The sequence below is a fragment of the Crocodylus siamensis genome, chromosome 15, assembly GCF_052110815.1.
Source record: "Crocodylus siamensis isolate JL-2025a chromosome 15, ASM5211081v1, whole genome shotgun sequence".
In the NCBI taxonomy this organism is placed as follows: domain Eukaryota; kingdom Metazoa; phylum Chordata; order Crocodylia; family Crocodylidae; genus Crocodylus; species Crocodylus siamensis.
In genome coordinates, this window is record NC_143409.1 from 24,294,622 (window position 1) to 24,311,159 (window position 16,538).

General features: G+C 37.4%; 1 protein-coding gene across 1 annotated transcript in view; it reads left to right on the plus strand.

The window, feature by feature from the left end:
- The first annotated feature begins 6,911 nt into the window (after positions 1–6,911).
- UNC13C (unc-13 homolog C) overlaps positions 6,912–16,538 on the plus strand; it is a 524,308-nt gene continuing 514,681 nt past the window's right edge. The window contains exon 1 of the mRNA XM_090029216.1: positions 6,912–9,876. Coding sequence (XP_089885342.1) covers positions 6,915–9,876 — 2,962 coding nt within the window. The 5' untranslated portion in view covers positions 6,912–6,914. The remainder of the gene's footprint in view (positions 9,877–16,538) is intronic.

Sequence of the window (16,538 nt, forward strand, 5' to 3'; positions counted from 1 at the left end):
TATAGCTATGTACTATTAAGTAGTTCAAATGGAATAGCAGTCAACTATTGAAAACATCTGCTGGTATCAGAGAGTCATAGAGAAGTAACACTGGAAGGGATCTCCAGAGATCATCTAGTCCAACCCCTTGCCTGAGGCAGGATCATCCCAAACCAGGGATCACTAATCCACATTAGTTCATCTTAATAACCCAGATTCTGTTCAAAGTCATAGTGATATAAAGCAAGTTAAAGTCAATAGAGCCACCAGTGCTTTAATCATCCCTATATCTTATCTTACACCGTTGCGGCAGTTCAGGATTAGATCATTGCTATAAGTAGATAGATGTTTAACAAGTATCTCACAACGTTCTTCTTTACATATAGAGTAAGCTAGTTTGTGCAGTGTACTTCAAATGTGTACAAGCAGAATTTACAGAATAAGTTTGGTGACACTGAACTGTTGTCTTCCTTCAGTCTAGTCTTTCTTTTCATTACATAGATCAGCCATGTAGTCAGTATCTATTGGTCCGTATCTGTTTTACTTATCCTTTCATTTATAGCGTGCCTTTATAACATGTTAAAAGAAAAGAAGAAAGATAAGGCTTTAAGACATGCAGGGTCAAAATCACTAAGAAACTCTATGGCTGAAAATAAGCAGCTTGAATTATAAGTGAAGATGAGTTGGCAACCTCTGTGGTCAGTGGCTCTCAGGTGTACTAGTAATATGAGAGATTATCAAATTAGTGGATAGCCACGTTCTGTACTACCGCAATTGCTGAAGTTTCTAAATGATCTTCAAGAACAATAGCCATTATATATTTAAATAAAAATCCACAACTATTTGGACATAAAGTAATGACTCCTGGATTACAATGATTAGAAGGAAAAGGATAATATATGTTCTTTCAGGTGAAGACCAATATAATCCCAGATATTCTTCCCATCACTTCCTTTTAGCCAGTTAACATAATCCCTGTCCATGCAAGGCAAAGCTAACTCTTGTACCAATACTCAGGAATGGGTAACGCCAACATGTGGGTCCCATAAAAGTTGAAAGAGTTCAATCAGTTTTTGGTTGTACCCATGCTGGTCTAAGGACATAGGCAGGTGAAGTTCTTTGAGTAGATGTGATTTTTTTTATCACAGATAAAAGATAGATATGATTATTTATGATTAAAAGATAGATGGGATTGAGCCTGAAAGCTTGCTAAGAACTTTTTTCCCACTGCTCAGTTGGTCTAATAAAAGATATTACATCTACTCAAAGAACCTTGCCTGCCAAAGAGTTCAATGTCATTTTCATATCGATAGGTTCCTTGGTTTGAAGAGCTCTCTGCCACTAATGACCTCATAGGTGTATTGAATGGAAACAAAGCCCTGCAGTTCTTCAGATAGTATTTTCTCCAGGTAGAAAATAACTGAGCTATTCTGTTACAGTGCTGTTAGTCTTTGTCAGAGTCTGCAGATAGGTCTATTGTATAGCATGTGTAGTATTTATTAACAGAAAAGGCATTCATCTGACAGTCTGTACAAGCATTTTTTGGAATACTTCATAACATAATTCCTGATTCTCAGTATTGAAGCATAGTAAAAATAACAACAAAAATGTATTTTTTTTTAAATTGAAATTCATTTGGATTGTCTACAGTAAGAAAATTTTATTAGTATAGTTATACCACTATAGTTAAACCTGCAAAACAATGTAAAGTAGATGGTGTGAAAGTCTAATTGTATTTTATATAAGTATAATTATATTGGGATAAAAGTGCTTAGGCTGTTTTCCCCATTGGCATTTTATACTGTATAAGTACAATTATATTAGCATAACTATTTCTCTATTAATACATTTACTGGCATTAGCTAAATTGGGTTTTAAAAAAAATCATCTCTCTGAATGACATAGCTGGTAAAACTTAACTGTAGGCCTGGCCTTCACTGACAGAAGCAGAGCCTGCTGATGTGAACGTGTTTTAAGATCTGGTCCTCTGGGTTCTAGCTCCTGTTGCGATGCTTGCTTGCTGTGACTTGTGGCAAGGTTACTTCTCTTTGCCTCAGCTTCCACAGCTGTGAATTTTGGATGACTATATCCTCTACCCATTACCGCTGTGTTGGAATGTGTAATTAATTTATACTTGTGAGGGACTCTGAATCTTGAATGAAAGGAAAGCATAATGTGATTATTATTCATGACTTTAGGCACTCACCTGGGATGCTAGCAGTGCACAGATTCATTACTTCAGGAGAGCAGGAGGGGCCTTCTACTTTTCCCATAGACTCCTGGGGTGTGTGTGTGTGTGTGTGTGTGAGAGAACTCCTGCCCTGTGGGTGACTGGTGTCAAAAAGGGCATGGGCTCACACCAGGACTGCCTTAGCTCACCAGCGTCAGCCTGGTGATACCTTACAGTAACAAAGCAATAATATAGCGAAAGATCCAGGCTACCTGTTCATCGAGAAGTATAACGTGAGGGCCATCCATAGCCTTTGTTTATAGTCTCTGGGATGGGAGAAAAAATTATAGGACGTCATTCTGTACTTGCCTCCTCACCTTCATCTCCACGGAAGGCGCACGCAACAGATTCCCTTCCCTGCCACTTCCCATCTCCTGACTTCCGAGTGCTTCTCTGCCACCTGGTGACTGGACCTAATATGAATAGAGTGATTTTTAAATAATCGTGGCAGTTCTCTGTGAAAAGGAAACACATCAGAGCTATAATGACCCAAAGAAGCTACTGTCATTCTGTGTGGGTAAATTCGGCCCCATGAAAGTCTGCAAGGTTTTCAATGATATATGGCCCCTGAAGTGATCTTAAATTAGCTCTATTTAGTGAATCTGTTTGTCTTTAATAGTACACCTTTTAAAGTTGCTTGGGTGTTTACTAATACCTGAATGGAAATAAATCACATTGAGCAAGATCTGTTTGCCATTACATTTAAATAAGTTTCTCAGGGGCCTTTGATACAAAGCATAAATTAGGTGTTTGATGGAAATTAGACGTATCATTGGCTCTCAAGGAACGTTTCCTTGACAAAAGAGTTAAGCCTAATTTTAAAATGTTCCAGAAATGTTCCACATTCCAGTGAAAAATTTATTATGCCCTGAAATGTCACAGCCTGAACAGTTAAACTAGCTATAGCAGCAAGTAGGAAGCAGGCAGCAAGCAGGAATTGGATGTAATACACTTGTTGTTGGCCTTAAGCCCTAAATTCCATCAGAAATATGTAACACGTGCATAAAGTTACTTAGGTTGCCAGAATGAAAAAAAGTCACGGGCAGAGTAAGTGCAGGAGTTACATAGTTCATATCCAGCTCTGCCAGTTCATGAAGTGGCAACTGATGTCTTCTGGAAAAGCTAATCGATGTTTCTAAGTTTAGAAACATGCTTCAGGATGCTTCCTGCCTCCAGGTATATCACCTGAAAATTAAACTACCTTTACATCAATGAAATTTTCATGATATTCAGAAAAGTGTCATTTCTTTGTCTCAAAATGCATGCATTCTCATTGAGATCCCTTTACCTTTCACACATGGCCCACTTTCATTCAGTTCTTTAAAACCTCACTTTAGCAGTAAGTATAGGAGAACACCAAATCAATAGATCTATTTTGACTCTCAGTAGTTGAAGACATGGCTCACATTCTGTGAAGTTGTCATTGTGTGTTTGTGTGTGTGTGTGTGTGTGTGTGTGTGTGTGTGTGGAAAAACAAGGCTTCTTGGAGAAGAAAGATGTGTTGTGAAGACAGAACAGAAATACACTTGCATGAGGTCGTAATCTGTCTACACCTGGGAAAGGACTGAGTAAGGCATTGCTTCTACTTCAGGAATGGTGCCCGCCAGACTTCTACTAGCTAGACCTATGCACTATGCTCCATGCTTCTGTGACCTATGCTACTAACCTAATGTGCATCACTGACTGGAACGCAAGTATATTCTCTGCAAAGAATACTATAATAAAATTTAGGGTCAAGGAGCATGGGCAGTGCTTTTCTGCTTTTGAAGAAGGAAGAGAATACCTACACTCCTTTCCTCCCCTGTTTTCATTTACTATCATAGGATAAATTAGAACCCTTCATGTGTATTTTGTATGAATGAGCTTCCTCACCTATTTTTTGTGCCAAAGAATTTTTAGTTATTTTAGAAAGATTTAGAATGGTCTCAAATTGTTCATTTTAAATCTACTGCATTCTGAGGTTTGTAACACATCGTGCATTGATCATATTAGGAATATAGAAACTGGTATACCATAAAGAATATTTGATTTGTTACTATTTCTTCCACTGGATTACTTCCATTATACCAATCTCATTTATTTTTCTGACAGGCAGTGGCTAATGCTGAATCTTTCACATAAAGCAAAAAAAAAAAAAAAAAGATAAAAGGGAAAAATGAATACAAATAAGTTACCTAATTTTCTGTTACCACATGTACACTGAAGAAAATGTCTTCTAATCTAAGATAGTGATCAGCTTCCTTAAATTAGGTACCACGACAAACAAATTGCAATTTTTTCCCCTTAACTGGAAGTACTATTTGTATTCATATTGCTATCCTGGTTTGAGCTATTTGCTTTGCTCTTATTTGATAGCAGTGAGTCTGAGAGGTGAATAATACTGTATACAGAAAATTACTCATGCTGTCTGTTTTTTACATGTATTATGGGTTAAGTTTCTGTTTATTATAGAATATGTTAAGCTTCCATCTTATCTTCTCTTAATATTTTTCCTTTCTAGACCAAAGGACTATATAAGAGATGCAACATAGTTTTGTTGCATCTCTTATACTTGGGCTCAACACTTGTAAATCAAATTCTTAGGTCTCCTGCAATCTTCACATATATTTTTGAAAAAAAGAGACTTAAGACAATATTTTGGATGAAAAAGTCCCATCAGTTTTCATGATAATCTGATTTTTTACTTCTTAGTCTTTTTTCCATTCTTAATACAGGCAGTCTAAAATTTTGGGTACTGATGCTTAGGAGTGAGAGAACAGAGCAAAGTCAGGGAGGATACTTTCACAGAGCACAGGAGAGCCCTAGAAGGGTAGGCCAGACAGTACACCAAGTGCTAAATGTCTAATTCTCCACCCGTCATAATGTCTCATTCAATCAGAGGAACAGTAAAACACTTCCTATAGCACATGGTTACAATATGTTACATAGATCTTGCCACACTCTGAAGGTTGGACCCAGTAGCATTTTTGTTTCCTACTGCTATTCTTGCCTGGGAAACATTTTGTTCTTAATTTTTTTCAGTTGCTGTAGCACATTACCTAGATGACTGAATGGTACTGTGCACAGTATTCAGTGTGACTAGAGACAGCACCAAAAATGGATATTTAATCTAATTTTCAAAGAATTTGATTCCAGTCTAGTGGATCTAATTCAGTCCTGGAGCAAGCATGCAGAGGCCACATTGAGATGAATGAGTTTTACCCACTAGCATTAAAGATATTTAGCCAAGTATATATTTTTAACACTTATGCTAACAATCTAAGGAAAAACTACCCCCTTTAAAAACTCCAGCCTTGTAAGAATATAAGCTACAACTTGAAGCATCAGGTTTTATGTTGTTAAGTGTTGTTTCTATGCTTCTGTTACATTAAAAATTATTTTAAAATTCCTTATCAGACGGTAAGAGAGAGTTTACACTGGGGTTACACTGCTGTAACACCGTTCTTCTTCAAGGGAGTTGTATGAGAGAGAGAATTAGACCATAAAATTCAACAGAAATAGACACGACAAGATCAGACAACTACGCAGTTTGGTAAGCAAAGTGAATTTAATTGCCTGGAGTGTTCATTGAGCCCCTTAAATTTTTTATGACACAGGCATGATTAGTTGCATAAAACAAAACTGACATAAAGTGAAATGAAAGCATTTCATATTTTTAATTACATTAAGGTCCTGATCTAGCTTCTAATGGAGCCTTTCCATTAGCTTCCTTGACTTCAATGAGTTTGATCAAGTATTTCAAAAGCCAAAATAGCACATCACTGAACATATACATGATATAAGAGTAGACTATATGACATAACATGTCCTTGAATAGCCTGCTATTTTTTAGGAATAGGAAAGACTTTCTTTTTAATTTGATCTGCTGCTGCTTATTGTTCTAAAGTGTGTATACCATATTTGTTTAGAACACTGGTCAGCAACCATTTTGACCCAGTTCAGGTGAGAGGTACATGTGCGGGAGCTTGCTAGACCCAGCCACTGGGGTGGCAGGAGTACAGTTCCTACTGTCACTGCTTCTTCCCACAGACGCCTGGGAAAGTGGTGGCCTCTTAAGTCCCCAGCCATCAAATGCCACTGAAGCCCAACATTCACAAACTGGATCAAGTGGCTCTATGGGCCACATCTGGCCTGCAGGCTATAAGTTGTGACCCCTGTTCTAGACTGCTTAGTTTAATGCATCAGTGAATCAAACTAGCAGGGACCATGCTAAGTAAATACCAGAGGTAAAGCAATTTAAAGTTTTCCACTAGTAATTCTTTAATATTATCACTGGCATTACTATTGACTATATTCAGTTGTTTTTAAAAATGATGGTTTATCATATAGCAAAAGTGATGTAAATTATAGAAATGTTTATTATTGCCATGTAATGGATTAAATGGTGAACACCATTTTAAAAGCCATAATAACAAAATTCCCTCCTTTTTAGAGGCTGCATGGAGTCATGGGAAACAGAACAAGATTTTACAACATGCACAGTCCTCCTTCAGGATTTGCTTTCTAACAAACAAATGTGTGCTTTTTGCTGTCGGTTTAAACCAAAACATTTGTAGTTTTATATGCTAAGCACACTGTACCTTTCTACAGTCCCAGCAGCTAATGAAGTGCATTTACCAATGATTCTATTGGAAATACAAATAAATGTTCTTCTGGATCCAAATTTTGTTCTTTATGGGGGAAAAAGTAATATAAGTTGCCCTCCATGGTTTCTGCCCTTTTAAAGAGCCTGATCTTGTCTTACATATATAAGATTTGCAAAGGAATGTTTACAAAGAAATTGGGAAATAGTACAAAAAAGAAAGAGAATTGTCAGAGCAAAAAAGAACAAGACTTAACCCAGACTGGACAAACAAAGAACCCCAAATTTTCAAATACCTTGAAAAGCACTGTTAAAAAGATTGCAAAGTGTCCATCTGCTCGTAACTTATCAACTGAAGAAGAAGAAAGTATTCGAGAATTTTCACTTTCTCCAACATTCAGTTACAGAGTTGCTATTGCCAATGGACTACAAAAGAATATTTTTGTAACAAACAATAACAATGAGGATATATTTCAAGACCTCTCTTCTAATGATAGTTCATATTCTGAGTCATTAAGTGAAGTAAAGGATTGTAACGCAAAAAAAGAGTATTTATCACACACGATGCCTGTGAGACGCAACAGAAAGAGTTTGAGCAGCCTAGCACCATCAGATGGAAGTTCTGATGGAGAACGTACTTTACATACATTAAAACTAGGAGCTTTACGAAAACTAAGGAAATGGAAAAAAAGCCAAGAATGCGTGTCATCTGACTCAGAGTTGAGCACATGGAAAAAAACATGGGGCCTAAGGAGCAAATCTTTAGACAGAACTGGTCGTCACCAAAAATCAAATACACTAGAACCTGGCTTTAGTTCTACTGGTTGTATTAGTCAAACTCATGATGTTATGGAGATGATCTTTAAAGAGCTTCAGGGAATCAGTCAAATTGAAACAGAACTATCTGAATTAAGAGGGCATGTAAATGCTCTGAAACAATCAATTGATGAAATCTCTAGTAGTGTAGAGGTTGTGCAAAGTGAAATTGAACAATTGCGAACTGGCTTTGTACAATCCAGAAGGGAAACTAGAGATATCCATGACTACATTAAGCAAATAGGACATCCAGGAAACAAGGCAAGTCTTAGATTTTTAAATGTGCCTGAAGAAAGGTTTGAAAATATTGAAAATGTGGTGTACAAAATTTTAATAGAAAAAATGGGGTTCTCAGAGGCCCAGAACACTATTAAAATTGAATTTGCTCACAGGCTAGGCCAACAGAGAGACTGTCCAAATGCAAAGCCTAGACCCATACTTGTTTACTTTGAATCATCTCAACAGAGGGATTTAATTTTAAAAAAATCTTATAAACTTAAAGGAACTGGCATTGGGATTTCTACGGATATTCTTTCTCATGACATAAGAGAGAAAAAAGAAAGAGGAATACCTTCCTCTCAGACATATGAAAGTATGGATATAAAGCTCTTAGCCATGGAGCCAAGAATAAAAAAACATGATTGGGAATCACCTGACAGTGATAAAGAACTAGAATCTGATATAAATAAGAATAATTATGCAAAAATATCAAAATCAGCATTCCAAATAAAAGCAAGCACTTCAAAGGGGATTGTGGAGTCCCCAAATACCAGACTCTGTAACAGAACTGCTGATGGCAGCACCTTTTCAAATAAAGCAGATTATGGTGAAGAGTCACCAGAATTTGACAACTTAGAAAAGCAATCCAAACACTACTATTCAGATATGACACCTCTATGGCATTCACAGAATGACTTTGCAACACCAAAACTTAGCCGTTCTGAGTCAGATTTTTCAAAATTATGTCAGTCTTACTCGGAGGATTTTTCAGAGAATCAGTATTTCACTAGAACTAATGGTAGTTCACTGTTATCTTCCTCAGATCGAGAGCTTTGGCAGAGACGGCAAGATGATTCAGCCAATTGGTATGGTAGCTCACAGGATCAGACTTTTAACCAAGATATGCAGAATTATGCAGAACAAAATGAAGTTGAAAACACTGAAACAGTTGACAGTGGTGTAAGCAATGGAATAATGTGTGTATCTGGTGACAGGAGCCATTATAGTGATTCTCAGCTCTCCTTGCATGATGATCTGTCACCATGGAAAGATTGGAATCAGTTGGAACAAGGCACAGATTTGGGCCTAGACTCATCCACACAAGAAGTTTTTGTTTATGACTTGAGCAGCCCTTCGGACCAACAGATAGATTTTGAAAAGTGTCAAAGTTCTGACCTCCAGTACGATACTGAAAGTTATGATTTTACCCTTGATGGTAATTCACCATCATGTCCTGGCCTTGAGAGTGAATCGCAAAGTCAGTGGATTAGCCAGTATGATGATTATCAGGAAACAAATTCTAACTCCATTTATCAAAATCAAAACCGATTGCCCATGATGTATCGAAGTCAAAGTGAACTACCAAGTGATGACTCAGAGGAAGCACCCCCTAAATCATGGCATAGCCGACTGAGCATAGATCTCTCTGACAAAACTTTCAGCTTTCCCAAATTTGGATCTACTCTCCAACGCGCTAAATCAGCCTTAGAAGTGGTCTGGAATAAAAGCACACAAAGTTTAAGTGGGTATGAGGATAGTGGATCATCATTTATGGGAAGATTTAGAACTTTGTCCCAGTCTACTGCTAATGAATCAAGCACAACACTTGATTCTGATGTTTACACTGAGCCTTATTATTACAAAGCAGAGGATGAGGAATATTTTGTTGAACCAGGTGATGAGAATGAAACGGATTATGTAGAAGTAATGGAACAAGTCCTTGCTAAGCTAGAAAATAGAACTAATATTAATGAAACAAATGAACAGGTCCAGGAATATAAACTTGAACAGTCTTCCTATGAAGCTCCTTATGCAACACTACAAGAAGATGAATATGATAGCCAGTATGACAATCTGGCTAGTAAAGATGTAGTGGAGTTTGATTATATGCCTTCTGAAATGGAAGTAAGGGAAGATGAAAATCAAAATGTCCCAGAGACACCTCGTGAAATTCCAAAGACAAAAAGAATACGCCCATCATTTAAAGAAGCTGCTTTGAAAGCATACAAGAAACAAATGATAGAATTGGAAGAGAAGATCCTTGCTGGAGGTACTAATATTTAAAAACTGACTTGTAAACAAAATGTGTTGTCATTATCATTAAAGTTGGCCGTTGTTCCTTACATATAGGGTTCAATCCTGTGTCCATTGAATTGAATGACAGAACTACCATTGACTTCAGTATGGACTATACTAGATTCTATTTAATAAAAATGCCTGTTTTCAAAATTAAGGTGCAATTTTTGGCTTTGCTGAAGTCAATAGGAGTTTTTCATTAACTTCAGTGAGGCTAGAACTTCATCCTGAGACTGTATTCTGGAAGATTCAGTTGCATACTGAATGCAGTTAGCTTTTTGTTAGCTTTAATACACTAAATAGGTTCTAAGGACAACGGAATTTGTGTATTAAATGACTAGTTAATGAAAAAACAATTTTAACAGGATTTATACTTAAGATTTGTAGATAGAAAATACTCAAGATTTATACATAGGAATTTTTTTTTATTTAGTAAGTTTTCATATAACTTTTATATTAGTCATTATATTTATTACTTAAAGTAAACTAATATGGCAAAGTATTCCTAATGAATTTTCATATAAGTGATAGGTTTTATGCTCAAGGATCTAATATGTAACAGAGAAGCCTATGCAGCTGTGATTAAACTATTACCCATTGGTTTAAATTCTGCCCTTAATTACACCTGAGCAAGCCCACTGAAGTCAATCCTAACATGAGAAATAAAAGGAATAGTTGTATGTGATAGCTTCTGGACAACAGGAAATCAAGAGCTTAAATCTTGCAGAAGTTAATGGAGTTTAGTCCATTCTTTTTTATTTTTTGTATGAATAGCATCATAATCAAATATTAATTAAATATGTAGATGAGTATAATACTTGTAGCAATCCACAGAAGACAGACTTTTAAAATATTTTAAATGTTAAAAAAAGTTTGTGCTATTAATTGTGACTGCAGATGATAATTGTCACCTTGACTGAATCTTTGTTTATATTTTTATAGCTGCCATACAAAATTATAACCTGATACTTTCAGCTGTAAGATGAAAAATTATGCCTTCCACCAAAGGAATTTGTTTTTTATGGTAATCAGTCCTTCAGAATTTGTGAATGCTATAAAAAAAAAAAATTTGTACTTGAGGAAATTGCAAGTATGTGGCATATCTAAATTAGTACCATTCCAACAGTGTTTCATATCAGGTTTAAATAATATCTATTTTGCAAACATGCTTCTTCACTAGTACGCTAGAAACCAGACACTATTTACTGAAAATGGGTCAGCAATTTGACCTACAAGAGATCTAAAATTATAAGTCCATAAAATTACTTGCCAAAAGATTATGCCAAAAGGTTAAAAGAGTAAATAGTCATGGTGCTTATGCAATATTGTGTATTAGGAACAGTTAGAGGTTAGAAAAGTAATGAATTGTTAAGCAAGCCAAAAGTGGTGAATGTTAATATATTAAAACACTGTTAAAGAGTACTTCCAGTAGAGGCAGCCTATGTTTTTGTATATGTTAGTTAGACATTATGCATCTTGTGCAATCAGCTTTCTAAAATGCAGATATGCTTTTACCTTAGTCCAAAAAGTGAAAATATTTCTATTACAGCCTGTCAAACAAATTAACTTTACTGAAGTTTTAATTTTATATATTTTGTTGTAAATTCTTGGACTATTTCTGCTGGCACATTAGAAAAAGTCTCGTTGCTTGAATAAGTAACCAAGGTGTGAGGCTGGTACACTGCATTCTGTCCCTCCTTCTCTACCCACTTTACTGGAGTACTGTAGGGCACAGAGCACTTTTTGGACAGTTGTACATCAGGCCAGGGGCTGTCTCTAAAATCTGATGCATCCAAAAAGAAATCTCCAAGAGTAGAGTGCATGGTACCCAGGTAGTTTACAGGACCTGTTCCACTTTTCTAGTCTTCTGCCAGCTTTGAGCAGCAGGTAGGGAAGTGGTGGGGGTGAGGCTATCACTAGTGGGGAACCTGCACCCAGGGGGTGGTAGCAGCACAAAACTCAGCTGGGCAGCGTGTTATGAGGGAGAGTGGGGGCGTCTGGGGACCCTCTGCCCACACTCCACCCTTGGCAGACCCAGCAGATGATGGCATCGGCAGCAGCAGAAGGCAGGGGCACTCAGGGTGCTTGTGCCCAGCACAGGCACCCAGTGGGGTGTGGCGCCAGCCAGTGCTGCACATCATGGCAAGGGGTGCAGCCTTTGCCAGGCCACCTCTATTGCCAGCACTCCCTGGGCACACATGCAGGTCTTGCTCTCACACAGCACTGGAGGGAAGTCCCAGGCACTGGAGACAGCTGCTTTTGATGCTGGGACTACGCAGAACAGGGGGGAAGCCCTAGGTACCTTCCGTTGGGGGCAGGGAAGGCAGCTGGCTCAAGTGCCTGGGGCTTCCTTCCCATGCCCCATGAGTGTGGGAAGCAGTGGTGATACGTGCCTGGTGAGTGGCCTACTGCTAAAAAAAAAATTTGTACTTGAGGAAATTGCAAGTATGTGGCATATCTAAATTAGTACCATTCCAACAGTGTTTCATATCAGGTTTAAATAATATCTATTTTTATTATTAGAATAAAATAATAAAATGTGTGAGGGTGCCCCCCACCCTCCCTCACACTCCACACCATGTACCCACAACTCCCAACATATACATGACACCCCAACATATCCTATGCCCCCCCACACGATCAGAAACCCCCATACACCCACACCATATACACACACCCACACAACCACACCCCACCATATGCACACATACCAACAAACCTACCACACCCCACCACACACACACACACCCCCCTACAATATAGACTAAGAATTTATTTTCAGTTATTAGGCAATTACCTCTATATATACTACACACGCACAAATCATGACAAAAATATTTTTTGTAATAAAATTAAAATATGTTATAGTAGGTGTTCAACTTTTAGTGTATGATTTGGGGTTTTTTTCTGTTTTTCTAAGATGGCAACTGCCCCTCCAAAAAAAAAGGATTTCCAGGGGGCAGTGGGAGGGACTTCTAGTGGCAAAGGTCATGGGTTAGGGATAAGACTTCCAATCCCAAAATGGTGACCAAGGAGCAGAGCAACTGTCGAGGGGTAGGGCTACCCATGTGGCCCTCAACAGCTCATCAAATTTGTTAAGCGGCCCTCCCCCTGAAATAATTGCCCACTCCTGGATTACACCCTCAGCCTATCCGTAACCATTTAAGCACAGAATGACCCTTCTGGACTTTGGGTCTGTGTCACAAAGGTTGTGACTTCACTGTTTTACCTGTAATTCAGTAAGGCTTTTAGGTTTATTACATTTTGTGCTTTCTGCACTTGCTATGGGGAGAGGTACCCTGCACTTGGGATTCATAATTATGCAGTGGTGGTTAATAACTTTTTTGGCATTATTCTTTCCTGTCCTTTACTATGCCTGGCTCTAGTTTATAAATAAAACGTAACTGCTGGTTGTGTTTAATTTCTACTGGTCCATAACTCTTAAGCTAAGTACAGTCAAAAAGCCTAAGGATGAATCAATTCAATCTTTGCAGGTTAGTTTAAGATGTACAGATTGAATTGATAAGCAAGTAAACAGACATTATTTTTTTATTCAAGAAATGCAGCCACATGCCTGCAGTGGCCCAGACCAGAAGCTGGGGAGGGTGAGAGAAGAGGGGGTGGTGCTAGAGCAGACATCTCTCCTTGGCGGAGCAGACAGCTGGGGTGAAACCTAGCCTGCTCACCCTGCAAGGGCAGGGAGTTGCAGGGAGGTAGAAAGCATCTTGGGATGCTGGGAGGGACTGTGGGTTGAATTGAATTTGGAGGGGATCTGGGACAGAATTCAATAAAGTGATTTAACCTAAATCAGTTAAATCTGATACTATATCCATCCAGGTTTATCTTAAACTGGATTTGGCCAGTAAAGTAGTCTATGTCCACTGAACTTTTGTTGTATTACAGATTTGAACTGGTTTCCAATCACTTATACCAGTTTATCTGTAACTTCAGTCCCTAGCTTTAAAGCCATGTAAAGCATGTTGTTTTAGGTACTTGCAAAATATCCTATAAAATTGTAGAAGGCCCTGGCTTAAAAATCACAATATACATATAAAACTTTTTGGAATTTTTATTTGAAAATGCATTTTAAGATTCCTTTTGCTTTTTTTTTCTTTCTGCTGAGTGAAATGCTGTGTGTTCCAGCCAGATCTTTCTTGTATTATCTTTCAGTGAGTAAGAAGGTCATGACACTGTTGAGGTACTATTCCTGGATAAGGAAAAGGCACTTTTATAATGCTTTGTACTTAATCGCTGAAGAAAAGATTTTTTAAAAACATTTTTTATCAGAGAAAAAAATATTAAACCTCCATTTGTTTAAATTATGCAGCAATTTTGAAGAATTTAAAAGAAGTGTAAAAAATCAGGTTGGCATTCACAGATTAATTTGTGAAAGAACTTTATAGCAGTTTCCCAGCCTGCCAGTTTTCAAACTTCCTTGCTTTTCTGTAAACTGACTTGTGCTTAGTCAAAGAGCATTTAAATTCAATGATCTATTCAAGCAATATCATTTGAGAGAGAACTATTTTAGCAATACCTATCCATATTTGTTAAAAACGAAACAAAAAGAGGTAACCAATTTAGGTGCATTTTTGTGAGTACTGATTATTTTTCCATGTAACTATGATTCATAGTCAACTTGTGACTTCCTGTTTATGGGTAAAAGAATGCTGGTACCAGATCAAGCTTTTTGATGTAATCCTTACTATGTGATCAATTCATAAAGCGTGCTGTTTAAAGGTTCCATAATCTCCTTTTAACTTGAGTAGAGATTGATGGACACCACAATGGTCAACCAGAGATAATACTATATGATATGCAAATGTTGTTACTACAAATTGGGACCACAAAAAGGCTTAGCTGTATAGCTAATTTAGATATATTCTTTTAATCCCTTAACTCCTCAGTTAATTGTCATCAGAAACTTATGAGTACAAATAAAGTATCTATCCTACTGGATAGTCCCATTCTCTCTTTCTAGTGGGAGAGATGAGACTACAGACGATGACTGCTGTATTATTGATTTTAACAAGTTGCTGAGGCCATGCGGGAGTGAAAGTAGTAGGATGTATGTATGAGAGGAGAAGCAAATAGCACACAGGTAAGCTTGACACAAAAAGTGTTATAAGGACAGCGAGAAGTTCTGTGCTGTGTGTTATGCTCTGTAAAATCATCAAAACACTTAGATGATTCTATTGCAGAGCTACAGATGTGTTTCAAAAACAGGATCAGGAAAATACTGCATAATGGTTTATCTCTTGGTATAATTTAGATTTTTTTTAATGCAGTTTTCCTACTCATAGTTCCCAATCTGTTAAACTTCTCTGCAGGCTCCCCTTTCTCTGGTAGGACACAGTGTTCCTCTTGCTGCTTCTGGGTAATATCCTACATTTCCCAGCCTGTGAGAACAATTTATCATCTTGTTGTTAGTTTCCAGACAATAATTTGTATTGTTATTTTGATTATGTGGCAACTAGTAACTGATTGGATTACTGAAATAGTCAAATATTTTTTGCAGATATTTTGAAGCATTTTTCTGGCTTTTTCTCCTTTTATGCCATACTTTGTCAATAAGTATTTTTGGTTTGTTTTTTGTTTTAAAGAGCACATGGTTAACTATTATCCCAATAACCTTACATGCATACATATTCCAGATTCACACCCAGTGAATCCAAGGTGATTTCACTTGATTAGAGTTTATTAGGTTTTATTAAATATTCATTCTTATTTGCCCAAAAGGACAAGAGCTAAAGAAGGCTTAACTATTAAGGCAGAAATGCTAAACAGGGGGGTAGCATTACAATCTTTTTTAATGCCTAATTTTCGCCATCTTTTTAGTGCCTATTATCTACAATAATCTATTTTTGCATAAACAATTGCCCATCAGCTCCAACAAGAATTTTTCCTGCAGGTTTGGACCCCAAATCCATGGCCATTCTTAGTTTTCTGCATAAATCAAAGCAACTACATTTTTTTTATGCCTATAAATCTTAATTCGGGAAACAAATAATTTTGTTGATGGGTAAAACTAGTCTTTACCTATACATTCCTCTACTTCCAACTATATTAATTGTGTTAGTAAATTTATCTCTGAAAGAGAGGAAGTCTTGATTAAAAAAAAAAGTTATAGCTAGCCAGATTAGTCTGAAGTCAGGCAGAAGGCAGGACAGGGTACAAACTTGGACTAAGCACAGACAGTCAAAAAGCCCAAGGGGGAAATCCATCGAATCTTCACAGGTTTCTCTAAGCTGCATAGATTGGATCATTAATGCTTGGAAATGTAAGATTTAGGGCTGCTTCTGTCATTTTTACCTTCCACAACTGTGCTACTTCAAAAAAAATAAAGTGCCAGCTTTTGTTCGCTTTCATTCTTTTCGGCCCTTGGCCAATGTCATAATATTATCACATATCTTGGCTTCAGCATAACTTGCCTGACGGACAGTTCTGCAGTTCAGAAAATATATGGTTTTTGACCTGGCTTTGGGATGGAATTCATTCCTGAGCAGAGGGTCAGCAGGAGTGCTATACGCCACTTAAGGTCTGTTCTGAGGGCTTGACGAAATGAAAGCTGTGGCTAGACTTTGAGCTTTGCTCTCTGCACTGGAGTTGGTGTCACATAAAATAAAATTTGTTTTTAGA